Source organism: Carlito syrichta, unplaced genomic scaffold (genome assembly GCF_000164805.1).
Source record: "Carlito syrichta isolate Samal-C Ts95f unplaced genomic scaffold, Tarsius_syrichta-2.0.1 Scaffold304534, whole genome shotgun sequence".
NCBI classification, from domain to species: Eukaryota; Metazoa; Chordata; class Mammalia; order Primates; family Tarsiidae; genus Carlito; species Carlito syrichta.
This window is the reverse complement of record NW_007248630.1, coordinates 16,425-43,068: the sequence shown is the minus strand read 5'-3', so window position 1 is coordinate 43,068 and position 26,644 is coordinate 16,425. Positions and strand designations below refer to the sequence as shown.

General features: G+C 35.2%; 1 protein-coding gene across 1 annotated transcript in view; it reads left to right on the top strand.

The window, feature by feature from the left end:
* LOC103262520 (protein AF-10) overlaps positions 1-26,644 on the top strand; it is a 128,380-nt gene that overhangs the window by 92,897 nt on the left and 8,839 nt on the right. Inside the window, exons 10-17 of the mRNA XM_021713420.1 lie at positions 4,722-4,900; positions 16,217-16,334; positions 17,807-17,879; positions 21,149-21,303; positions 23,476-23,664; positions 24,088-24,176; positions 24,301-24,662; positions 26,410-26,506. Of these exons, the coding sequence (XP_021569095.1) occupies positions 4,722-4,900; positions 16,217-16,334; positions 17,807-17,879; positions 21,149-21,303; positions 23,476-23,664; positions 24,088-24,176; positions 24,301-24,662; positions 26,410-26,506 (1,262 nt within the window). The remainder of the gene's footprint in view (positions 1-4,721; positions 4,901-16,216; positions 16,335-17,806; positions 17,880-21,148; positions 21,304-23,475; positions 23,665-24,087; positions 24,177-24,300; positions 24,663-26,409; positions 26,507-26,644) is intronic.

Below are 26,644 nucleotides of genomic sequence, written 5' to 3'. Positions count from 1 at the left end.
TGGTGGATTCTTTTTTTTTTGAGTTGGAGTCTCACTCTGTCGCCCAGACTGGAGTGCAGTGGCTGCTCCCAGCCACCGCAGCCTCGACTTGCTGGGCTCCAGCGATCCTTCTGCCTCAGCCTTCCAAGTAGCTGGAACTAAGACGCACGCTACCACACCCGACTAATTTTTTGATTTATTGTAGAGATGAGGTCTCACCAAGTTGCCTAGGCGAGTCTCGAACCCGCGGGCTCAGGCAATCCACTCACCTCAGCCTCCCAAAGGCGCGGGATTACAGGCTGAGCCACAGAGCCAAATTCTTGTCTGATTCTTAGTAGCTATTAAATACTGTTGGAAGGAGGGAGGGAAGGAAAGAAAGAAGGAGTTAGTAGGTCACTGTCGCCCTCTATATCATTCTGCATCTTGGTTTCTGTTCTGTCTTGAGATGATTTCAGGGTACTTCCCTAGAGCTTGTGTGTCACAGGATTTAATTCTATTTAACTCAGTGATTATCACTTTGATTTGGGTTAAAATAGTATATGACTTGTAAAAGATGGAAATAGAGTGAAGCTAAATAGAAAGCAGATACAGAACTACTTAAGGAGGATGCTGTACCAATCATACCTGTGGTGTGAGAGAGTTGAAGGGAATCAGTGATCATCATTTTCAAAGAAAGATAGAGAATTTTAAGCTTTCCTGCCTTGATAGGAAAGGAAAATTTTGTTTTGTTGTATTTTACAGCAGTGGCTTGAGTACCAGATACAGTTTCGTAGTGTGATCACTGAATTGTACATTTAGCTGTGTACTTCCCCATATAAGTATACATTAATGCAATGTAAAAACAGAATTTAAGTTTCGAGACTGAAGGTCCCCAGTCATAATTTTACTTCTCAATATTATTCTTTCATGATATGTTACTGCATGTGGTGATGGGTGATTGCAGTGTTCAGTATGTGTTAGGGATGATAGAGAGGACCTGATAGTTACAACACTATACTTTCCTGACTTAAAGATAAAATTTTAACTAGAGCATTAACTTCAAAATGACTGTTTATTGAAAGTTACTGTGTAATAGATATTGCTAGAGCCTTTATATGGATGTTCTCAAAATCTCACAAAAACCCTCTAAGGTAGCTATTACCTTTATTTTATAGATAAGAACAATGTATAGGCTCAGTGGGTTAAGCAATGTGATTAAGATCACATGGTTGGGAGAGCTAAGATTTAAACCCAATTTTGTCTCAGTCAAAAGCTTGTGCTATTTCATTTTCAGCATGCTGTCTCCAACTAACTTTAGTCTTTTAGTTTTAGAAACTGGAGATTACATGTGTAGTAAGCTTTTCACCATCAAAAACACTTGCTAATCAGCATTTTATCTTTTAAGATATTTTGAAAAAACTGAGTTCAGTAAAAACCCAATAAATATTTGTTGATTTATCTGTGGAGTAAGCGGTTTGTAAAAGTGTTTATCTTCTTCTCCCTATGTGCTATTTGGAATGTAAGATTCTTTAACATGCAGTCTCTTCTCTGTCCTTCTCAGCCAAACTTCTTGAAAGAGTTATCTTGCCAAGATTTATTGCCACAGGTAGTAACTCCTTTTTCTGGCCTTATCTTAAATGACCAATAGAATAGTTTGACCTTTTCCTCTGAAATTCTTTTTAGTGTTTTCTAAGATTCTTTCTCTCAGTTTGCTAAGTTCTTTGTGAATTTTTTTTTTTCTCTCTTTAAATGGTAATATTCCCTGGGGTTCTGTCTTTAGTTCTCTTCTCTTGATTGTGCTAAGAACTTTCCCTGGGTGATCTCATTTTTGTTTTTTGGCTTTGACAGCATTCATATCAGGAGTAGTAAATGGCACACTTACAGGGGTTATGCAGGTAACATAAATGAGTGACAATGATGGGACTTTGGTGGATTAAAGTAATTATGTCCTGTCCAAAGCTCCAGCCAGATTGTTGCCGTTTCACAATACAGTATCCAGTGTTGACAGATCTTTAGTTTTTCAAGAGAAATAAGCAATCTAGAAATTTGGAATATTTTTAATGTGAGAATTCCACATTTCTAAATATGGGCAACTAATTAAATTTTCAGCTGTACTGCAGGTCAATAGAAGTCTTTTTAGTTTACAAGATTACTTGTTCTAACTTACTGTTCTTCTGGTGTCTTCTGACCTGATTTTTCTGCCTAGTTTCAGGCTTATCCCATTATTTTCTAGACCACATAGGAGTTCTTTGTCCCACAGACATCTTGGAGACCATGATGATTACCCTTTAACCTCTAAGTAGTATTAGAAAGTGGTTTCTTTTATAGAATTAGACAGCTGTGAATTTGAATCCTGATTCTACCGCCACCTAGGTGAAGTTACCAGGCAAGTTACATTATTTATTTAAATTTCTGTTTTGTCATATGTAAAATGAGAATATTGTTTACTTCATTGAGCTATTATGCTAACACAGTTACCTGCATGCCGTATCCAAATACTGACTACTCTCTCTTGCCATTCCTGTTTCAGTGAGTGGTATCACCACTTCCACTTACTGCTGCTTAAGTCATTCTTGACTCTTTCCTCAATTTTATTTTTCAGATACAATTAGTCACCAAGTCTTACAAACTTTTTCTTTGTAATATCTCTTTACTATTGTTACCTTAGTTTAATTCTGGTTTTTGCTCATCAGTAATATTGCAGCCAGCCTTAACAGCTTTCTCTCAGCCTACTGTTCATGATTCATGTTTTGCTTTAACATCAGTCTGATCTGCTTAAAAATTTCAGTGGTTCCTCATTGTCTCTGCTGCTTGCTTTTTGCCTCATTTCTTGCTTAAACTATATGGGTGGTACTTATACGTCCTTAGAATTTATCCTGTTCTTTTCTGCATGTTTCTTCAAACTAACCTCTATCCTTCAACACCATTAGAAGTTAGCTTTAAAGGCAACATCTTTCAGTAAGTTTTTTGACTCCCACTCCAGGTCTGGTTTAGATAACCTCTTTTTCTGCACTTATATCCCCTTGAAGATGTCTCTGTCATAGCATTCTTCACACCCTTTTGTGATGCCTTTTTTCCACCAAACTTCTTGAAGGCAGAGACCACCTATCTGAATGGCTTTTTATCTCCAGGGCTTAGAATGATGTCTGACCAACAGTGAGTTCTCGTATGTTTATAGAATGAATGCATTTACTGAATGAATAAGTATTTTTTCCTGGAGAAATTATAAATAGAAAAAGGGCCCAGGAGCTATAATTCTAGTTGTAAAATATTTATTATATGGACCTTTTAAAATGTCCCAAATCTTTTTATTCCTTTGTTTGAAAATGATGCTTTTATTATGAAAGGTGCTTTTATTATGAAAGGTGCTTTTATTATGAATCAGTCACATTGATCATCTTTAAAACAAAGTAAATTGTACTGTTGATAAATTACTAAATATTGCTGACTTCTATGACTATAATTTCTAAAATTTTTTTCGCGTACAGCCCATTTAGATTCATTCTTTCATACTTTTTTCCTGTTACTATGTCGAGTTCTGAGTCTTCCTCCCTCCTTCCCTCTCCCCTCTCAAGAGCCTTGGTTTATAGCATAATCTCTCCATTTCTTCACTGTTGACAACATGGGCCAGATATTTCATTGTTGTAGAGACTGTCCTGTGCCATGTCAGATGTTTAGCAGCATCTCTGGACTCTACCTACTAGATGCCAGTAGCATTCTCTCCACCCCTCCCACCCCCGGCTTGACAACTAAAAATGTTAGATGTCCCCTGTGGGGCAAAATCATCCCTGCTTGATAACTACTGGTTTATAGATATTTCATTTCTTTCCTTTATCTTCAACGATCCTCTCTTTCTCCATGAGCTCTTTGTTATCAGCATTTGAGCATGATTGCCTTCTTAAAAAAAACAAAACAAAACATGTCTTTTCTCTCCCCCATCTCTTCCATTCTCTTTTCTAGATTGAATAGATTCCACTTTCTCATTACACACTCCTCTGTCCCATGGTGCTAACTGAAACAGTTTTCATCGACTCCCACTATATTTTACCTTCTGTGTTCTCTGGAGTGAATGGTACCACTGTGTCATAGCCCAGGTCACTGTGTCTTAATTTTCCCTTTGCCCCCACCCCTACAGACACCCCATACAGTTAGTCATAAAGTCCTGTTTGTGCTATTTCGTGAATATCTCTGAAATTCACTTACACTCTTTATTCCCACAGCTGTGTCCCACCAGTGTCATCAGCTTCTTTATTGGTCTCTGAATTTCAAGTCTAGTCATGTTCTGCTTTATTTTCTGCATTGTAGCTTTTCTAGAACTAGATTTCTTCCCATTTCAGACCTTCTCAATCATGATTTCTGGGGGCTTAACATTTGTGTTTTGGGAAGGCCTGTCAGGTGACTTTTATGCGACTCTCGCTGCTTCATTCTCCTATTTAAGACATGTTTCATTGCTCTTAAGAACTCCTAAAATCCTTCATGTATTTTTTATGAAGCCATTCCTCATGTGGTCCCTGCCTATTAACAAAAGCATTTTTGCTAAGTAAAAAATGACAGGTTCTTTTAGGCAAATACCTTTTGAAACTTCAGTGTTTTATTCATTTAGTTACTGGCACATTTTTGAAAACACCAACAGTAAAATTTATAATTGGGGAAAGGATCAGGAGGAAATGTGAATTTTATAACTTACTGATCAATATTATGTATCTAGGACAAATTTGACTACTAAGTTTAAAAATATTTAAATATAGTTTCTTTTCTTGCAGGTATTTATAACAGCAATGATGTAGCAGTATCATTTCCAAATGTAGTGTCTGGCTCAGGATCTAGCACTCCTGTCTCCAGTTCTCATTTACCTCAGCAGTCTTCTGGGCATTTGCAACAAGTGGGAGCTCTCTCTCCTTCAGCCACATCATCTGCAACCCCTGCTGTGGCTACAACTCAGGTGAATTATTATGCTATGGAGTGACATGTAGTAGATGATTTTTCTATTAATTGATTTTCTCATCTTTTAAGGTGAGTTTGATTGGAGAAGAAACAAATGAATTAGGTCTTCCTATAGGAATTCATGAAAATATCTCAGTTTTTATTTACCTGTTAGAGGAGACATTTTTACATGATACTCATAAGCGATGACAGACGAGTATGTAGCCATTAATTGATTCTTTCTTATTTCTGAGTTTCTGCTGTATAAACTAGTAATTTCAGGGGAGCTTTTATGCTTTATTTAAAAAAGTAGGATCCACAAAGTATGAACCAGTTGTAAACTGTTGTTATTTTAAAGTTCTTTTTTAAAAATTGCACAAATAATATATGAAGACTTGTCTAAATTAACATTTTAAAAGCCAGTGTAGGAGAATATAGCATAAAGAGCGAAACTTCCTTTCAAGTACTATGTGACTTTCCTCCTAGTGCAAGAGAACATACACTCATACGTGTTGTTAATGAGGTGAATGTGTCAACTTTTCCATTTGTTTACCCCTTTTCCCTCACTTGATATCTGGAGTTTGATAGATGACCTAGTCTACTGGAATGCTTTAAAAGCAAAAGTCAAATAAGAAAAATTGTAATCTTAAGTTTTATAAACAGTACAGTATGTGGGCAAAGCAGTATACGCATCCGTCGCTATTGCACCCTTACTTTCCCAAGGAGAATAATGTAGGATTTCCAAAGTGTGTGTATGTGTGTGTATATATGTTTTTTTTAATTTAAATTTTATTTTATTATAGAATTGTGGTAAGTAAGGATTAACTACACAAGTAGGCTGCATGCAGGAGAAGTTTGGGCCTCCATTTGGCCCTCACTGGTTTGAGACCAGGTACCCTTTGTATTATAATGTGTCCCTCCCCATCTCCCCCATCCATCCTCCCTCCCCTGGCAGAGCCCAGTGACTGCTGATCCCTCCCTTGTGCTAATGTGATTAATGTTCAGGTCCTACTTATGAGTTAGAACATGTACTATTCAGTCCCTTGTCTCTGTGGTAGATCACTAAGTATGATGGTCTCCAACTCTATCCAATTTATTGACTGCAAAGTCCGTAATTTTGTTCTTTGTGACTGTGTGATACTTCATCACATTTTCTTTATCCAGTCCACTTTCCATGGGCAGTAGGGTTGGTTCCATGTTTTTGTTATTGTGAATAGTGTGGCTGTAAACATGCGTGTGCAGGTAACTTTTTTGAAGAACGATTTATGTTCTTCTGGGTATATTCCCGGCGGGGTGGGGGGGGCGCGGGGGATTACTGGATTGTAAGGAAGGTCAGTTTTTAGTTCTTTTACGATCACCACATAGCTTTCCATAGAGGTTGAACTAGCCTGCACTCCCACCATTTCCTTTTCTCCACACCCATGCCGACATCTGTTGTTTTTTGATTTGTTAATGATGGCCATTCTTATTGGAGATAGGTGGCATCTCATTGTAGTTTTGATTTGCATTTCTCTGATGATTAGTGAGGCTGAGAATTTTTCCATGTATCTCTTGGCTGCTTGTATATCTTCTTTTGAAAAGTGTCTATTCATGTCCTTTGCCCACTTTTTAATTAGTTTTTATTTATTTTTATTATAAAGTGCGGGGTACAATTCAGGGTTAGGTATATAAACATTGATTATGCAGGTACTCTTGTTAATGAGGTATGCCTCTCCTTTTGCCTACTTTTTTTTTTTTTTTTTTCCAGGGTACCTGAGTGTTTATTATTGTGTGTTGTGATGTTACTGCTTAAGAGAGCATTCACAGGCAGAATTGTTGCTGTTTCATTATTGTTATTCTCTTGGTTTGTCCTTGTTAAAAACAACCATTTTGGTTTTCCTTGTCTGTTGTGCACAGGCTGAAGTGCAGTGGGGTACTTATGGCCACTGCAGCTTTGACCTGCTGGCCACAGGCAATACTTCCACCTCAGCTTTCAGGCATGTGCCACCATACCCAGTTATCTGTTTGATTCACTGCTGAAATGAGATCTCACCAAGTTGCCCAGGCTGGTCTGGAACCCCTGGGCTCAGTTACTCCTCTCACCTCCAACTCCCAAAGTACTGGAATTACAGGTGTGAGCCATGATGCCCAGCTAGAGACCAGTCAAGCTGAGGGTTGCCAGATAGGTTCATGAAAGTTGAGTTCAGAAGGCAGGTCACCTGTCCTGCTGTACTTCAGTTTGGTCAAGCAGGTAGGCCAGTGGATCCATATATTCATTGCTGTAGCAGAAATTGCCAGTGTTTGTGGCTAGGTAGGGCACTTGCGGGGAGGAAAGAATTAACTCACACTTTGCACTCCATGCTGATGCTCACTGTTTTTGAATCTGTCTCCATCTCCCGGCTTCTGGGTGTCCCAGGGTCCTCCCTACTGACTTCCCAGACCTGCTTTTCACATGATGAAAAAGAAAGACTGCCTACTTTTTAATAGCATTGTTTGTTTTTTTCCTTTCTGCTCATTTGAGTTCCTTGTAGACCTTGGATGTTAGGTCTTTGTCAGATTTTTTTTTACTTTGGAAATCTTTAAAATTTTATTTTCATTTCACCAAAACTCTAGTGGTAAAATTAAGCCTTTTAATGTTCAAGAAAATTGTAACAGTGACAAATGTCTAATAACAAACAGCGAGTTAAGTAGTTGGTTGTAAGCTGCTATAAACTTGAGCTTCGTGTATATGTGCATAATTTCTATTGCACAGGTTTTTTAGAATATATATATGTGTATATATACTATGTATATTCTAAATATATACACACACATTTTCAGTAAGACGTACATCAGAACACAGCATTAGGGTATTTTTCATGCATGTGTGTGAATAGTGTGGTATGAGCAGTCACTGTTATAAAAGGTATTAGAATGAGCAACAGATAGTTCAGTACAGAAAACCAATGGCATGGTTAGTACTATCATCTCTGAAAATGCAAGTTAACTATTTGGTGAACCTCTCAACCCGAGTAAGGGGAATTTGACTACTTTTATCTCTTTTAATTAAGTGTAGCCATATGTTGTTGATCGTTTTGCATCCTTGGACAAAGTCTCACATGAACATTTTCAACATGCATTTTTCTTTTCTGTCTTTATAAAAGTCTGTTTAATTACTCTCTGGTTAATTCCAGGCTGAATTAAGCAAAAATCTCATTTCTTCTCATTCATTATGTTTGTGGGCCAGGAGGTTGGTGTTAGGGAGGTGGACAGGGAAGTGGTGTTAAAGAGAAATTTATAGCTAGAGGGAAAATTCCACTTAACATGTGACTCAACTAAAGAACAAAGAAATCATAGTTGTAAGTAATCCAGGATTCAGTCCAATTAAAATCTTTACTGTTTATCCCCTCTCCATGTTTCAGAAAGATGGGTCTCTTATAAATATGATCATCCAGTTAGATTCACATGCTGCATACTGAGACACCTGCATCTATGCTTCTGTCTAGCAGTAAATGCTTTCTGCCTTCAAGCTGAAGCTTATTTAGCCTGGCTTATCTGGTGCTGCTGTAGCAATCATCAGTCTCCAGGCAACTGAGGCACGTTGACCTCTTAGTTGAACTGAGTGCTGAACTACTTCAATTTAGCTGCCTGAGACAATGGTAATGGTGTTGAATGTGAAAAATGTGAAATTTTCTAGGCAATATGCAAGGGAAAAGATATAAAAATATTTAGATGGAATTGATAGGAATCTTAAAATTGGGGTACACTTAGCAATTGAATCCTTTTTTTTTTCAAAAATGACAAAGTTTATTTCTGTTTAACTCTCACATAGGTCGTGTTTATTTTCAAACCATACAATTCATTGTAGTTAGATGGTCACATTCTAACCTTTTATTTAGGGTTGCTCTAAGTATTTGATTTAAGAGAACAATGTGAAAGGTAAATTGGTAAGTAGACATCAATATTTACAGTATAATTCCAGAAGTCTTATACAGTTAAGAAAATCATCATACTAGCAAGCGAATACATTAAAAATATTAATAGAGAACAGAAATATTAAATTTGAATAGTGTTTTGCACCTTCTTTCTCCAAATCTCCCTAAAATTTTTAATTAAAGTAGTAGTTTTTTAATGACTGGATTGGTGCCAGTAGGATAAAAATGCGGAGGTCATTCTTGTTCTTTGTGACCTTCATTTTAAGCAAGATACACGGACTTCTACTTTGACTTGTTTGCTGCCTTTAGAAGTGCTCCCTGGAAAGTTGTCAGGGGGGTAAGATTGGGAAACAGCTAATGGAAATTAAAAACTGAAAATAGCTTTGTTTGTGCTTTTAATGGAGGAAGAAAGAAACTTGTAAAATTGGGGGTAGGTGGAGAGTGTCTGATGCTTAGCAGCACAAATTTGGGAAAAAAAGGCCTTTCAAATGTTTTAACCAGTTTTGTATTCTTAAATGTTAAGTTCTTTAGTTTTATTTGATATACTTGTTTTTAGAATAATTGTTCTTTTGCAGATAATTGATAGAAAACCTACTTTACTACATACTAGTATATCAGTAATAGAGTTACAATGATAGTTTCTTAACATTATTGAAAGATTGAACTCCTGTCCATGTGATTGTTAATGATGTGCTCTGCCCTTATTGGATCAGGAGTAGAGGTATAAATTAGTTTCTGTAGGAGTGCCATTAATTTTTCATTTTGCCTTTCGTATCCTACTGTTTCCCAGTTCTACATTTATTCTCTACTTTCTTTGGGAGAATGTAAGTGCTTTTGTTTGAAGGATTATTTATTTAATAGAAGAATTTAAGACTGAATGTGATGAGAAATAATTGCATTCTATTATATCCTGCATCTGTGAGTTTTGCTTTTGGATATAGTCTTCACGTAGATAATGATGGTTCCTTGTCCTACCCCATGTTACTGTTATAAGAAAATGTATAGGTTTAAACATCATTTAAAATAGGTTAAATTAACCTCCAATGTTTATTTATATGATATTTAGTAAATGCAAATATTTCAGTATTTTGAAGGTACACTCTAGAGTTTTGCAGATTTCTGTGATCCTTTTACTTCAGTCACCTTTAGATAGTTTGTTTTCCAATATTATAATGTGTGTTTGTGGGAGAGTCTGTCTTAGATGTCCTTGATTTCTTTTCAGATGATGTCTGATAAGGATACTTTCATTCTATTTGAGAAAATGATTCAGTTTCCAGGCAGATTGAACTGATTTTGGGAAATATTTGTGTTTTTACTTGATTAGTCAGAAAGAAAGTTTCATCTGATTTAAATAATTTCATAGTGATTTATAATTTTAAGGAAGTTACCTTTCTGAGCAAAATAAGTGCTCATAACTGTTTTATAATATCTCTTGCTATTGGATGATTAAAAGATTAAGTTATGGTATACAGCCACATATCTGGTAAATGTAGAATTAAGACAGCCTGACTTTTTAGCCTGCTGTCTAATTACTAATTATTGCTATAAGAGTGAAGTACCTGTTATACTAAGAGAGATGTCTTTGGAAAACATCATTGGGAATTTTACTGTGTCCATTTGTGTGATGTAATACAAAATAGCAGAAATTTTAGTCAGAAGTCCTGGATTCGAGGAGTTTTGCTACTCACTAATGTTACCTTGGGAAGGTCTTTTAATTTTTCTGGGCCTAGATTTTTTCATATGTAAAATGAGACTACTACTAGAAGAAACTGTTTTGCCTGAAATACAGATGTGTTATAAGTTTGAATACAAAGCATAGAAATCAGCTGATTACCCGTGAGAAAAGAAATTGTACAGAAGCTCTTCTTGTATTGAAAATAGTATTAACATTTTCTGTTAAAACTCATAGTTTCATGCTAATGTAGATATATGAATTTTAGCCATTTTAGGTTCAGCTGTGGATTAAGGTCTTTTCCAGTTCTAAAATTATTTCAATAGCCACCTTTGTCCTAGAGACATAATCTTTTTCCCCAAAAGGTAAGAGGTATATAAATTAGATATTAACCAATTAGGAAACTTACTTAGAATTGTTTGGTCAATCTGTACAGTCCTATTGTCCAATCATGAGTGTTCAGTGATGTTTTAACTACACTTTAATTCCTCCTACTACTTTATGGAAACTCAATTGTGGGGCATTTTGGCATTAGCCTAAACAATGGTTTTGAATACGTTAAGCTTCTAACAATTAGGGAGCAGTTTGGGGCATTGAATAATGTGGAATGATGCAATTGAACCTGACAGCTTCAACAGTCAGCCTACTCATGGGACCTGAAAGTTGTTCACACTTGGTTTCATCTCTCATCACACGCTGAGTATTAAAGCCTTACTGGTGGTAGCTGACACAGAAATGGGGTCTGCTATCAGAATATGTTTCATTGTAAACATAAAGTTTGAATCGAGCTGGAGAATATATGAAACTTTCCATTGTTCTCCAATCCCTGTCTAATGTTCATTTATGTTTTTTTTGGGTCAAACATATTATGTTTGCAAATTCAAAAATAACATAAATTATAACTAAAACCATTTGAGTCCTTATATTACATATGCGACATTGCTGTTATTATAACATATATAGATTAAATCATCACTGCATAATGAGGCATTTATGCCATCTAACTTTTCTTAGGGAAATAGGTTTTAATCTTTGAAATATAGCCACAGTTAGTTCAAAATGTAATTGGTAAATTTTATACTCTAATGAAGTTAATGGAAAAATAGAAATTACAGAAGCTTATGAAAAAATTTTTAAAACAAACTAAAATGTGAGTGCTTAATGTGCCAAGCATTTTTTAAAGCCTCTTACATATATTAACTCAATTCTCATAATATTTCTATGAGGTAGATACTATTATTATGGCCATTTTCCAGATGGAATTGAGGACAGAAACTCTGGTTTACCCAAGTTTGGTTGGTGATAGATATTGTGATGATACCAAGTTTTTTTCTCTTAAAATTATTTGTGAATTGGGAACTTTAAAAAGCAAATATTCAATTTAGTGAGCCTGACAAGATTTTGGAAGATTGCTTATTTAAGTCATGTGTCAGTGCTGGAAAACTTGAAAAAGAAGATACTTTTAGAGATTTATTTGAATCATTTGACTTTAGTGTTTATTGAGAAGTTAATTGTGCATTTAAAAAAATATTTACTGTAATCTGTTTCTATATAATTTAAGTATGAAGTTTCAAATCTACCTCTAGGTGATATATTGCTACAATACTTTCCAAAGGTGAAATCTTCATATATACTATTCTTTCAAGTCTAGTTTTTCTTCTTTGTTTTTTTGCCTTGATCAACATTCAAAAGGAAGAAAAATTTACCAAAACTGTACTTATTTTTAAGTCTTGTTAGAGTTACTAATTTACAGCCAAGCTCTTTTAAAACATTTCTATGTTCATAAGCAGACATTTGAAATATTAAGAGGTGAACTATTAACAACAGGAGAAATGTCAAGCATTTTGAAATACAATTTTTATCTTAATTTATATTAATATGATATGTCAGTCTACTTAGGAAATAGCTAAGTTTCTTTGATTTGTTTTGTGTTTGAATACTGGCTTGATAGACACTTGCATCTAGATGTTTAATTTATGAAATATTCTAAATTTGCTAGATGTATTCTTTAACTCAGACACCTAAATGTACATTGTTTAGAAGTCACTTAGATTTACCTCAGTAATTATTCAGTTTTTTCTTAACCTACTGGTCTTTGAGTTCATCTTGTAAAATAATTATACTTTTATTAATGAGGTTTTTAATAGAGTTTTAGAATAAATGTTATATCTTGAGTGGAAACGATTCCCATCAATTATTAATTTTGGGAAGGAGAAAAGATTCCTCTTTAAGATACCATATATTTCCAGGTAAAGCAGAAATGTATTATGACAATACTGACTTCTTACTTTGAAGTAATTTTAGATGCATAGAAAAGTTTTAAGAACAGTATAGGAGTTACAAATATTGCAGATATTCTTCACTCAGCCTCCCTAGTGTTAATAATGCATATCCTTGTAGTGCCAATAGATTCAAGGAAAATATGCGTTTATTCACAGCATTCTCCTTACCTGGAGGTTAAGACTGAAATGTTGTAAGATAGGCACTTTCCTCCAAAAAGAATTTCTGGTCTTTATACCAGATCTTCTGAGGTAGACTTATGTATATTAGTAATTTGCTTTAAATGCACTTTTAAAAAATCCATGTCCAAAGTATATTATAGAGAAATTTGTGTATGTCAGTGTTTCCTTTATTGCTTGTTCCAGATTTCTTTTATATAAAAGTTTCAAATGCCCTTTATGCTTTATAACTCTTATTTCTTTGGGTTAACATGGACTTCCTTCCATTCTTCTGAATCTTAATGCTCCCTCTTATTAATGGCAACAAAGGTTCTTGAATACGCCACATTTTAGTGAAAAGATCCAACAACTTAGCACTCAGCATGTGAGTGCTTTCTTCAGTAAGTCACCCTTCTTTTCCCAGATCTCCCACTTCTTCATCCCCTCTGCTACTAAGTTGTTGGATCTTTTCACTAAAATGTGGGGTTTTTTGGCTCAGAGGTGCCAACAGAAACGGTCATTAAAGAGTCTCAGCATTATCATTCTAAATATTTAATAAACATTGTCTCAGCAATCACAGTCATATGTAGAGTCTTTGGTAACTCATGCTACCCACCTTAAAATGTTCATGATTTGAATTTTCCAACAGAAATTATTGTAGAGTGGCGTAAATGCTTTCGTATGCCAAAGTGACACTATCTGGTAAAATTAATAACGTTTAATTTCTCTTGAAAGTTTGCTTAGATAAACGTCTTAATTTTTAGGAAATCAAAGGAAAGAAAAACTACCACCAGATATTTTTTAACCATCTAGCTTGAAAAATTGGCCATTTAAGATTGTATTCCCATTTTAGTTTGCTATTATTATTAACTTTTGCGAGCCAAATTTTAAACATATATACTTTTCTGCTTTGGCATATGCTAAAGATACTTTATCCTCTTTCTAATGATAGTCGTTTTGCAAATCAGTTGTTATGCCATACTGCTTTCTATTTTGATCTTTACTATATATAAACGGGCCTAATCTAGATAGTAGGGAAACGGATTATTTGGAGACTAGATCAAGAAAATGCCACCCCTCTGAAATTTGAAGCTACTAAGGATAAATATAAAACCCATGGCAGAAAGAATCCTTCCTAATTAGAGTATATTTCTAATAAGACCTGGATCTTCTGGTTCTTATCATGAGATTATAATTGGAAGTCAGAAGGTATTCCAACTGATTAGAATGTTGTGATTTCTCAATATGAATGATAAAGGTAAGTCAGAAGTCTAAGAGTGTCTCCTTGCTTTGCAGGTGCTACAGCATTTAGAAGTGTTCTTTGAGGACTATCCCATCAGCACTCTGTTCTGTGCTTTCACTTAGTCATATTATTCTCTTTCCTCCCTTGCTGTCAGCTGTTTCTTGTTACTGCCAACAAACTGTCTCAGGATACTACTTTTTTCCTCTCCTTCCAATTAATTTTCTACGTTTAAGCTGTTATGTGCTTAGTGGATCTTTTTTAGAATTGTTTCTAGAGTAAGAGTAAACTGGCTTTGTGAAAGGCATTTTTAAGTATTAGGATTTGAGATTTTAACACACGAGACTGCTAATATCTGGTTTTCCTGTTGACTTATTTGTATTTTTCTTGGTCTAAGTTATTTTATCAGTAGCAAAGATTCCCAAAGGGTTGACTTCTAGAATGATAAATCTGGCTATATCTCAGTTTATGAATTGTGTTTTATGTATCCTATACTACTAAATATGTGGTGAGTGTTCAGTATGATCTTTAGGTTGAAGTTTATAACTTACCTTTTACTGAGGGCTAATTGGTTGGCAAATAGGACTTAATATAGTACAAACTTATTGACGTTGTATGCATATCTTAAATAGACAAACGGAACCCAGAAACTGACAGATTTAATTTACACATTAAAGTGTGAACTATAAAATACACCTTTGAAACAACTGAAAGCAGAGACAGGATTCTACATCATAGAGGCTGTATCTGAATTGTAAAAGTACTTTTGTTTTCATGCTTAATACGTTAGCTAAAGGCCAAGATATAATGTCAGTATATGATTCTGTCCAGAAGCACAGTTTATTATCTGTAATATTTTGATTATTATAACTAGTATGCTGTCTTAGTTTCCATGACCAGTTATACATGTCAAAGTGTCCCACATCTTCTGTTCTGCTGCTATTCAGCTTCTTAATGTTAGAAGTACCTCAGTTCTTAAAGTTATTTTCAAGAGTTTTGTTCTGAAATAACTATGCAGTGATTTCATTTTATAAAAACTTAAGTTTGATTTTATTCATGAAAAAGAAGAATAAGTCTACTTTGAAATTTGCGGTTCTGTTAAATCTGAAAATTATTTCAGATCAGTAATCGTTTTCTGTGAGTAACAGTATTTTGTGTACAAGAGATTTGCTTCCAGAATGCCACATTTTAAGGTTATAATATTCTTGGAAAGTGGGAGAGAGAATGCACATCAAAGAAGGCATTTTTATTACATTGGATTACGCAATGCTTTGGCCAGCCTCCTTCGCTTCATCTGTTTAAGGGCTCATTTTTGCTTGTTTGGCACAGGTCCCAGTAGAGGCCTTCAGAATTGTGGTTAGCAACATGAATGAATTACAAACTGTGGACGAGCTCTTCGGTTAGTGGAGCTGGCTTGCTGCCAAAAAGACAGTGCCTTGTATGGGGTCAGGGCAAAGCTGTGATTCGTTGAGCCCTTCATTGCATAGAAAACATACTTGTGATGCCTGTTTGCTTTCTTTTAAAATAAAAACAAAACAAAACAAAACGGAAAAAGCAGCAGGCTTCCAAGTCTATCGAAATAGGAAGTAACAAAATAGTGTGCAGGTTTTACTAATGACAGAGTTAAGCAATGGAAATTATGGCTCTGTGTAGTTAAAATACTAGAAGTAGAAGTTGGACCTTTTGACCTCCTCAGCCAGCCTGTGATGTAAGAGACTGAAGTATTTGTTAGACATCTGTTGTCTACCTGCCTTTACTTTATACATGGCTTAATAAGATTAAATAATTAGTCGTATGTCCACATAGTTACCATGCTACCGAGTTTTGGTACTGACTAGAGTCTTTAAAAAGTAAAAGCAGATAGTTAACTTTAATTGTGTTCATCCTTTTTATTTTTTAAATTGTATTTATATAACTTTTCAAAAATGGACATGTTGAAATGGCAAAACAAGAATGAAATTTGCTTTTCCGAAAGTCAGGAATTTTGCTTATATTCTTAGGTTGGAGGGTATGGTTACTAGGCCTATCAGGAGGAAAAACATTAAGATATTTAAAAATATAATTCATTTACTGTTGTGTGTTTTTCATTTAGGCAAATACCCTATCTGGACCTTCTCTTAATCAGGCACCGTCTCATATGTATGGCAATAGACTAAACCCAAACTCATCAATGGCAGCTCTTATTGCTCAGTCTGAAAACAGTCAAACAGGTAAGTTTTCAAGAATTGCTGAAGTCTAGATTTCTGCTTTCCTCAGTTTAAGTTTTCCCCCCATTTTTGGCTCATTTTATTTGAAAATATCTAGGGGTGTGGTTAATATGACTGTGCATTTTTAAAAACAAAAAGCAAAAGAATGAGATGATGGATATGTTAATTCACTTGGTTTTAATTATTCCACTTTGTATCCATAAATCATAATATCAGTTTGTATTCCATAAGTTTATATAATTACAAATTGTGGATTTACAATAAAAATGATCACAGTTGGAAGTAAATAGTGTGCTGTGCTGCAAAATAGTGATGTGCTCTTTTACTGTCTGAAATGTAAATGTTTAAGCAGAGCCATCAGCAGGCAGGAATGCAGCAATGTCTCCTGTGACTTTTGTGATTGATGTGCTCAGTCCTTAGTTCTGTGCAATGAAAGTAACATAACACTGGGCTTTTCTGTGAATAGCCTAAACCTTTATTTGCATAATTCATGAAATTGTATTACACAAACTTGGTTAAAAAAAAAAATCTTGTTAGAGAATTTCTACAGTGTTTAGTAATCCTGTGAATTTTCACCAGTTGACATTTTGTAGCATTTGCCTCTTGTACTGTTTTAATGAGCCACTGGATTTGCTTTGTTTCATTCCATCCTTAAGGATTTGTTGACATGTCCAAGTAGTCATGCCTGTTTGGGGGAAGGGAATGGGTTTAGCAGTTCACCAAGAATGGATCAGTCTGTCTTTACCCTTTAAGGGTCAGAGGTTACCTGACTCAGAATAAGGGGAGGACAACCTTGAAAAAGGCCAGATAGATTGATTTTATAAGGAACTAACTATAGGGGAAATAAAAGTTACTTTCAAGCAGAGATAACTTGGTATTATGTAAGAATATTTTGAAGAATTAAATTTTTTTCCCTTTAAATACAGATTTATGCATTCCTGCTAGTTTTTGTCAATTTGAAAATTTAGTGTTGCATGCAATTTTATTCTTGGTGTGACGATGTATTTAATAATGTAATCTTAGTCTTGGTGTGCAGCTCTATATAAATGTGTTTTTTGACTTGTCTTGGGATGCAAAGTGTTAAAAAAAATACAAAGCATAGGGATTTGCTGTGATAAGCATACAGATTAGCTGTCCACAGCTGTGATTCATTACTTTAACCGTAGAAATTAAGAGTGGCTGAGGGGAGGGTGCAGCAAATGCAAACCACGCTTCTGTGCTGTAAAATTGAAAGGAATGAAAGAACACAACATAATCCATGGCCTTCTACACCCACAAAAACGTGTAGGGACAACGCCTTACATGCTACAGTTCAGCAATTCTAAACTAGCAACATACTCCATCTTCTACTTTCGTAGTTACTGCAAAGTAGTGGTAAAGGTTTAATATATGTTTTAGGAGAAATCGGGGCAAGAGTTAAAAACCTCTTATCTAGTGAGAATCACTTTATCAGCTCTGAAATATTTACACTGCAGATCAAGATCTTGGAGACAATAGCCGCAGCCTAGTTGGCAGAGGAAGCTCACCCCGAGGAAGTCTCTCACCCCGGTAAGCTATTTACGCTGGAGAGTATGGGCAGAGGAAACATTTGAGATTTGGAAACTTTGTTATCTCATATCTGTGGAGCTTACGTTTGTGAGACTATTAAAGCATTCTATAGATAAGCATGTCTAGACAGTCAAGAACACTGATTCTAAATTATTTGAATATTAATTTAAATACATGGTTAGATTTCTAAGCTAAACTAAATACCTTTTGTTTAGTTTTCAATCAATTTGAACTCTATTTGCATATTTAGTTGCTAGTACTATTAATGCATTAATTTGAGTAATTATTTTTGGTCATAACTTTTGGTCATAAAATAATCCTAAGACCTCTGAAGTCTGCAGACCCAAGACTTTTTCAACTGTGGGCTCCAGTCTTAGATCTGTTATAGGCAATGCTCTTAACCCCTTAGTCACTGTTTCCTAATTCAGTAAATGAAACCTTTGTGGTCGAGTTCTAAAATCCCTCTAGTTCTTCTTTTTTATTTATTTATTTTTTTTGAGTTGGTGTCTCACTCAGTCGCCCAGACTGGAGTGCAGTGGCCGCTCCTGGCCACCACAGCCTCGACCTGCTGGGCTCCGGCTATCCTTCCGCCTCAGCCTTCCAAGTAGTTGGCACTACAGGTGTGTGCTACCAGGCCTGGCTAATTTTTTTTATTTATTGTAGAGATGAGGGTTTGCCAAGTTGCCCAGGTGAGTCTCAAACCCGCGGGCTCAGGCAATTCACTTACCTCGGCCTCCCAAAGCGCGGGATTACGGCTGAGCCACTGAGCCCGGCTCTTTTTTTTTTTAATTAAAGTCTCACTCTGTCTCCCAGACTGAAGTGCGGTGGCTGCTCCCGGCCACTGCAGCCTCGACCTGCTGGGCTCCAGAGATCTGCCTCAGCCTTGCAAGTAGCCGGAATTGCAGGCACATGCTACCATGCCTGGCTCATTTTTTTTTTTTTAATTGTAGAGATGAGGTCTCGCCAAGTTGCCCAGGCGGGTCTCGAACCCGCAGGCTCAGGCAATCCACTCACCTCAGCCTTCCAAAGCACAGGATTACAGCTGAGCCACCAAGCCTGGCTTTTTTTTTTTTTTTTTTAATTATAAAGATGTGGGATACAATTCAGGGTTAGGTATACAAACGCTGATTATGCAGATAGGTACCATTGTTGATGAGGTCTCTCTAGTTCTTAATTGATTTGAATCAGAGTATAGCAAATGCACTTCATGTTTGGTGAAATTATCTTAGATATTATTTGATAACATTCAGGTACAATTTATTAAAATCTAGTTTATTAATAAATCTGAGGGTGTGTAACTTTTCTATTTCTTCTGTCCTAAATGGGGAGAATGGTGGTATGAAATATTATCAGTTTATAGAAGACAGTACAACTTTAGTAATGGCTATCTTTTTATTAATTTGAGTCTACTTTTTCGACTTCTGCACCTTCTGTTTGTTTTCTGCATGTTCTCTAATTTTATAAACTCTGCCTCATTCAAAGTGTTAGCCTGGGTGAGAATGGAGAGTGGGAGGAAAGAGCCTATTTTAAGGTCTTTTTTTATTTCCCAATGATGGGAGAAATGCTATTAAAGTTAGCATTTTTAATTTTTATGTGATGACAAATCATGAATATCAGTGTGTTACTGATGATATATTTGGGGAACTGTCTATTAAGGAACATTTTAATCATTATAGAGATTAGTTCAGTAACCTCTAATTTTTCTGTTTTCTAATGGTACATCAAGTAGTGCCTTTTTCCTAGGTGAAAAGGAGTACTGTTTTTTCCTGATTGAACTCTGTAGAAAATTAAATATTCCTTCTTTGGAAACCAGAAATCTAAAGAACACAATGATACAATTATCTTACTTGCCTGTGATTTTATGTTGCAATTACTATAGTTTTATTTTTCTTTTCAAAGAAGAAAGTTAATGGATTTTTACTCAATGTTTAGTGAGGAAGCATTTCTCTGTTCCCCCTTTAAACTTAAAATATCATACAAGCTACCCAGAAATGATTCAGAATTCCTTAGTGCAATTTTGCTTGGTATATAGTTTTTTCTTTTTTTATGAGCTAAATGGGACTTAACACAATAAATGGTACTAAATTATTTTTAGAATATATTTTCTATTTTTTATTACCCCTTAAAAATCAGTCTGAAATGTAGTAGCTTAAATTATCCTGGCATAGTATACTATTTGCAGAGTGGTGGCCAACTGTGTGTAACACATGTTTACATATGGAATAAAAAGCCCAATTGTTTAACTTCTTATTTAAAGAAAGTTTTTTAGGGAAACATATTAAGGCATTGGGAAGAACACTAGTGGGTTGTTAGAAGATCCAAGTTGTAGGGCAGCTCTGTCGTTGACCATCAGTCTGTCTTTGGATGAGTCACTAAAGCTCCATCTTGTTTCCTCATTTGGAAATGGAGCCAATAAACCAGGTTTTGACTTGTCACTTAGATTGTTGTGAAGATCATAGAAGATGATCATATACAAACAACTTGGTAATGCTAAAGTTCTTTACTAACATACTATGTTAGAATGGAGGCTAGAGACCAGAAATGGCCACATTTACTAATTTAGAACAAAAAGTAGATGAGAGAATATTACATGTTCATCATAATACTAGTACTCTTATGTTTTGGAAGGGTTGGTTGAATGATTATCATTTGAAGTACAGATCTAAGACATTCTGAAATATTCATGTGAAAATTGCTTTGATCTTAATGTTCCTTAATTCTGAAGGTACTTGAAAATAAAAATAATTCTGAATTTATAACAAAGGCTGCTCCAAAATTGTTAAAAATTTCTTTTTACTGCTGTCTGAGATTTTGTTGAATGTAAATTCAAATGACTTTTGTAGTAATACAATTGTACAATGCTCTTCTGATATCATATATGTTAAGACAGAACAGTGAAACTCTTTTCTGGCTAATTGTTTTAGACTTTGTCATTCCCTTTTTTGTTTTTAAAACCATTCCAAGATCTTTTATGGCCTATTTCAGAGATAATTGGTGGTGTGTTTATATTTTCTAGTGACTTTAAATGATCTATTGTGGTCAACTATTCCCTTGATTCTATAATTTGGGGAGGAATAATGATAATTACATAATTTTAGAGTGTATATTATGGTTTTATAAATCCACGAATCCTATACCTCTGGCATAAGAAGCCTGGTATTAGAAAACTTGAGCAGGAAAAATGGGTCACTATGAGGTAAGAAACTTTAATGCACTCTCCTTAAAAGCATCCCCCTTCTTTTTAACTTGAAAATTAATGTTTTCAACAGATCCCCTGTAAGCAGCTTACAGATTCGCTATGATCAACCAGGCAACAGCAGTTTGGAAAATCTGCCTCCAGTAGCAGCAAGCATAGAACAGCTTTTGGAGAGGCAGTGGAGTGAAGGACAGCAGTTTTTATTAGAACAGGGTACTCCTAGTGACAGTAAGTATTCATTTTCTAGTCTGTAAATAAAGATGGATGGATGGGGCAGACAGATGAAGAGAGAGATGGATGCAGAAGTCACTTTTCATCCAGAATCGTAATGAAATTTTGATATACATTTTATGTAACACAGTGAAAAAATGTAATGTAGTGGTTTAATAGAAGAGCATGTACAGTGTTACTGCTTGGACTTGAATCCTGTCTTTACCTGTTATTAACAGTACAATCTTGGGCAAGTTTTTAAAAGTTCTTTAACCTCTCCTTTGTAATCTTGGGAATAATAATGTACTACATCATAGGGTTGCTGTAAAGATTAAACGACATGGAAAATGTAAAGAACACTGCCTGGCTTCTATAAAGTACTGTTAGCTTGTTGCTCACAGTTATTATGCTATTATTGCTTCTCCATGTACTTTGTTCTTATCAGTATATTAAAATACTTGAGCACTGACTTCTCTTAGCTTGTTTGAAGAAAACTTTCTCATCTCTGGAGAATTTGTTTTAAAATTGCATGTAGTCAAGCATGGTCAGCTAGCTTGCTAATTTTACAATTTAGAGTGGGTGTAATTACTAAATTATATATATAACTACTATATATTTTGTATTTATTTATTAAATTGTATGGTGTGTGTGTGTGTGTGTGTGTGTGTGTGTGTGTGTGTGTGTGTGTGTATGTATTTAGTGTCTTTATGAGTTTAAGTATTAGGGCTATGAGAGAAAAATGCAGGTGGTGATTTGCTGGAGAAGTGGCCTTGTCTTGAGGATGTATATTTTTAGCAAAAAAATAGGTGATTTTCATCAACTTGTGATATAAATTTTTGCTGCTTTACTTTATTAAAACATTTTGCTTATTGTTGGTGTGCTAAATGCCATAAATTGGTATTTTTATGAATGGTACTCTGACCAAAAAAAAGCTAATTGTGAAGAAATTCATGCCGGGATAATCCTTTAAACATGATAGCTGGAGGACAGGTTTAGCTTAGTCTTATTGCATCTAATTTGGGCACACTAAGATTTCTCTGTGGGATCTTGGAGAGGAGGGATAAATGTTAAATCCTTGGGAAGTGTCCGTATGCGTCTGTACCAGCAGAATTGTGTCTTTTGAAGGCCCTGAGGTCATGTTAAACAAATAGAACTTTTTAGTAAGTGGAATTTTTAAAATGTTCCTCATTGTGGCCTAACAGCAACATTCTGTATTGTCTGTTGGGAGACCCAAGCTGTGGAAGGAATTGAAGCCGTATCTAAGGGGATAGGACAGGATATAGCCAGCCTAGTCACAGAGGATGCGCCTTTTTCTAGGAATAGAGAGGTGGCTGGGGTGCACACACAGCGCTCCCTGCTGGGAGTCCTACAGAGCAACACCCTAAGCAACTGGAATTGGAGGCTTCCTCTCAGGTGTTTGATGGTATGCTTAGTTTAAACCCAGCAACAAACAAAAACATGTGCTCATTATGGTGGTGAAGGAAGGATATTGGTGCAATCCTTTCTCGTTGTAAATATAAGTTTAATGAAAAAATCATGGTGGGCACTTGAAGTTTTAATGGGCTTTTTTGTATTGAGGAAAAATATTTTTGAGAATGAATGAAGTTACAGGAACAGGAACCTGGTGTCTTTTTTTTTTTTTCGTATGTGGCAACAAAGTTTCCAAAAGGAACATCTAGGAACAAACTTCCTTTATGCTTATAAAAATACAAATACAGATATGACATTTTGTATCTATAAATTTAGGATAAAGCTTAATCATTTAGAAATATTTTACAGGACTTCTACTTTTCTATTTTACTTATTTGTAAGGTTACTGACACTCTGGCCCATAAAATACTTAGTCCTGAATATAGACTCATCTTTATTAAAAACCATCCAGGCTGGGCTCAGTGGCTCAGCCTGTAATCCCAGCACTGTGGGAGCCTGAGGTGAGTAGATTGCATGAGTCCGTGGGTTTGAGACCAGCCTGGACAACTTGGCGAGACCTCATATCTACAATAGATCAAAAATTAGCTAGGCATGGTGACACCTGTAGTTTTGGCTACTTGGAAGGTTGAGGCGGAAGGACCACTGGAGCCCAGCAGGTTGATGCTGGGGTGGCCATGAGTATGTCACTGTTCTCCAGCCTGGGTGCTGGAGAAAGACTCCAACTAAAACAAAACAAAACACCATCCAAATGTTTGTCAGTTTTAGGAATGCTGAAATCATTACACCAACTTCAAGTTGAAAACCGAAGATTAGAGGAACAGATTAAAAACTTGACTGCCAAAAAGGAACGGCTTCAGTTATTGAATGCACAGCTTTCAGTGCCTTTTCCAACAATAACAGCAAATCCTAGCCCGTCTCATCAAATACATACATTTTCAGCACAGACTGGTAAGTATAAATTATTTATTTTGTATCTAAGGAAAATAGGCTAGACTTTCAATTCCATTTGCATAATAAGGGACTAATAATTGGTCACCAGTTATATGAAGACATAGAAGAGCAATGATAGGTTATTTTTGAAAGGCATAAAGAATCCTGTTAAGTGATTGACTAGAATTTGCTCTAACTTCTTTAGTACAGAATATGGTAAAATTTATTTAAATTTGTAATGATCTTGTTATTGATTTAAAGCAACTGTATTCAATAGAGGTACAGATTTTCTTCTATTTAAATTGGTCTTAGGACTAGCAAGACTTAATATTCAAGTGAATTTTATATGGGCTTCAGCATAAGCTTAAATAATCCTTTAATTTTACACATAATGTAATCTAACAGGGTAAATAGATTTCTTTTTGTCTTTTATTATTTTAGCTCCTACTACTGATTCCTTGAACAGCAGTAAGAGTCCTCATATAGGAAATAGCTTCTTACCTGATAATTCTCTTCCTGTATTAAATCAGGTAAATTCTATGTGGTTATTTTCATTGGTGTGTTTTACTTGTGACTAGCAATATATTACATTAAATGGTTTAGAAATGTTGTAAACACTTTTACAACTTAAGTTTCTATTCTTTTTTATGTTAGGACTTAACCTCTAGTGGACAGAGCACCAGCAGTTCATCAGCTCTTTCTACTCCACCTCCTGCTGGGCAGAGTCCGGCTCAACAAGGCCCGGGAGTCAGTGGAGTTCAACAGGTCAATGGTGTGACAGTGGGGGCACTAGCTAGTGGAATGCAGACTGTAACATCCACCATTCCTGCCGTGTCTGCAGTGAGTGGAATAATTGGAGCTTTGCCAGCTAACCAACTGGCAATTAATGGCATTGTAGGAGCTTTAAATGGGGTTATGCAGACCCCTGTCTCAATATCCCAGAACCCTACCCCTCTTACTCACACAACTGTACCACCTAATGCAACACATCCAATGCCAGCTACTCTGACTAACAGGTAAGAAACTTAAATATACTTTGGATTTTTTAGTGCAGCATAGTACCAGTGTTGTCTTTGGTTTAGATTGGGATTTTTAATGTGTTCCTTGTAGATGCACTCTAAGAGAGTATACCAAAAATTTTAAGCTAAGTACATCATGTGCAGAGTATATTTATTTTTAGAACTTAAGTAATTTGGGGTAAAACAAAATTAAGTTACTTTTAGTAATGGAGCATTTACCCTTTGCACTCGAAGACATCTTATGGATCACATATGAGCAACTTAACTGTACTTCTTTAACAAAATAGTGAAAAAGGAATTACTTCATTTGAAACAGTAGCATTAGAACCCGTTGTTTTTCTTTTTAATTTTATTTTAAAGCTGTAGGGTACAATTGGAACCAGTTATTTTATTGTAATGATATCTGGCTTGTAATGGAATTTTGGACATTGAGGAACTTATTTATGACCAAAAAAATCAAAATTTTTTATCTTATATTTTTCTAACGTATGGTAATGTGTGAAACAGTCACCGACATGCACTGCAGGTTCATTGATACATGTTGTGCAGTAGTAATTTGATGTCTTCCACCTGGTGTTTCAAGCAGACAATGCAGTCTCCTTTTCTTCCTCCCCCTTAATAATATCTAATTGATTGTCCAGTCTGTTCAACGCACTCGTGGTTCCTGAAAACCACTTCTCAACTGATCAATCAGAAGCTTGACAAATTTCAAAGGGGGCATAAGTTTTTCATTGTTTTTGAATGGAAAACTTCAAGGAAACACACATTTTAAAAAAATTTGTGCTTGCATACATTTGTCGGGTAGAATCATCAGCAGTCTCTTTATGTCCCCTGAGAGGGGACATCCGAGTGGTGTGCTAGATTTACGATGTCCCTCAGAGGGGACATCCGAGTGCAAAGGGTTAAATATATGCTGTGCTGAATATGTCAGTCTTGGTCTGTAATGCCTATTTTTAAATGTTAATTTTTCTTATTTCCTTGTTTATTATATTTATGTATCATAAATTCTGAAGAAAGATAATACTGTAGTGGAGATTACATGAATGTTGATTTCTTAAACTTCAACTATGTAGTTTTTTAAACTTTCTACTCAAATATTTTGATATACGATACAGGTCAAATATTTACCTTAAATTCCAGGAAGCTAGACTCACTGGTTTCATTGTACTAGAATTTTCATTTGAATGTTTGTTCAAAATTAGGGGGCTAAAACAGTGTTGTTATTAAACATACTTCTGGGGAATGAATAATTTTAAACGGATCTGCAGTGGGTACTAGTAAGTGGTTTCCTCTGACTCTCTTTTCATGGGTGCTTAATTTTACCATTAGGACCATTAAAAAAGGTTAGATCAAATCAATGAGTAGTATGTTTGAATTCTTTGTTTTAAATATGCTTGCTTAGTTGTGGGTTAAATTATTTTTGAATAATTAAAAATAAATTATTACATATGCTTATTATAAACACATGTGAATTTCTATTGCATAAAATAATTTAGTGACTATTTGTTTTATAATAAAACAAAACATTTCTTTACAATGTGAATTCTTGTTTAGCTATGTTCATGTACATACATAGAGAAAAAGAATTTGTACATAACTGTTTTCAAAAAGGGTTATGATTAAAACTTTTACTTAAGTTATTAAACATCAAATTGAAAAGTTGTCTTTCTCATTTTAAGTGAAAAACAAAAAACAAAAACATTAGAGGTACTAGTAGAAAGTAAGAATTTTAATCATTTTCCAGTGCCTCAGGACTAGGATTACTTTCTGACCAGCAAAGACAAATGCTTATTCATCAACAGCAATTTCAGCAGTTGTTAAATTCTCAACAGCTCACACCAGTAAGTTCTTCCTTTTGATAATATTTAACTTTTATTAGGAGCAAGCATTCTGAGCTATTATAGATATTCAGTGTGGTATAGATTACTCCTTTATGAAATAACATTATTGAATGCATAATCCTAAAAGGTTTTTTTGTC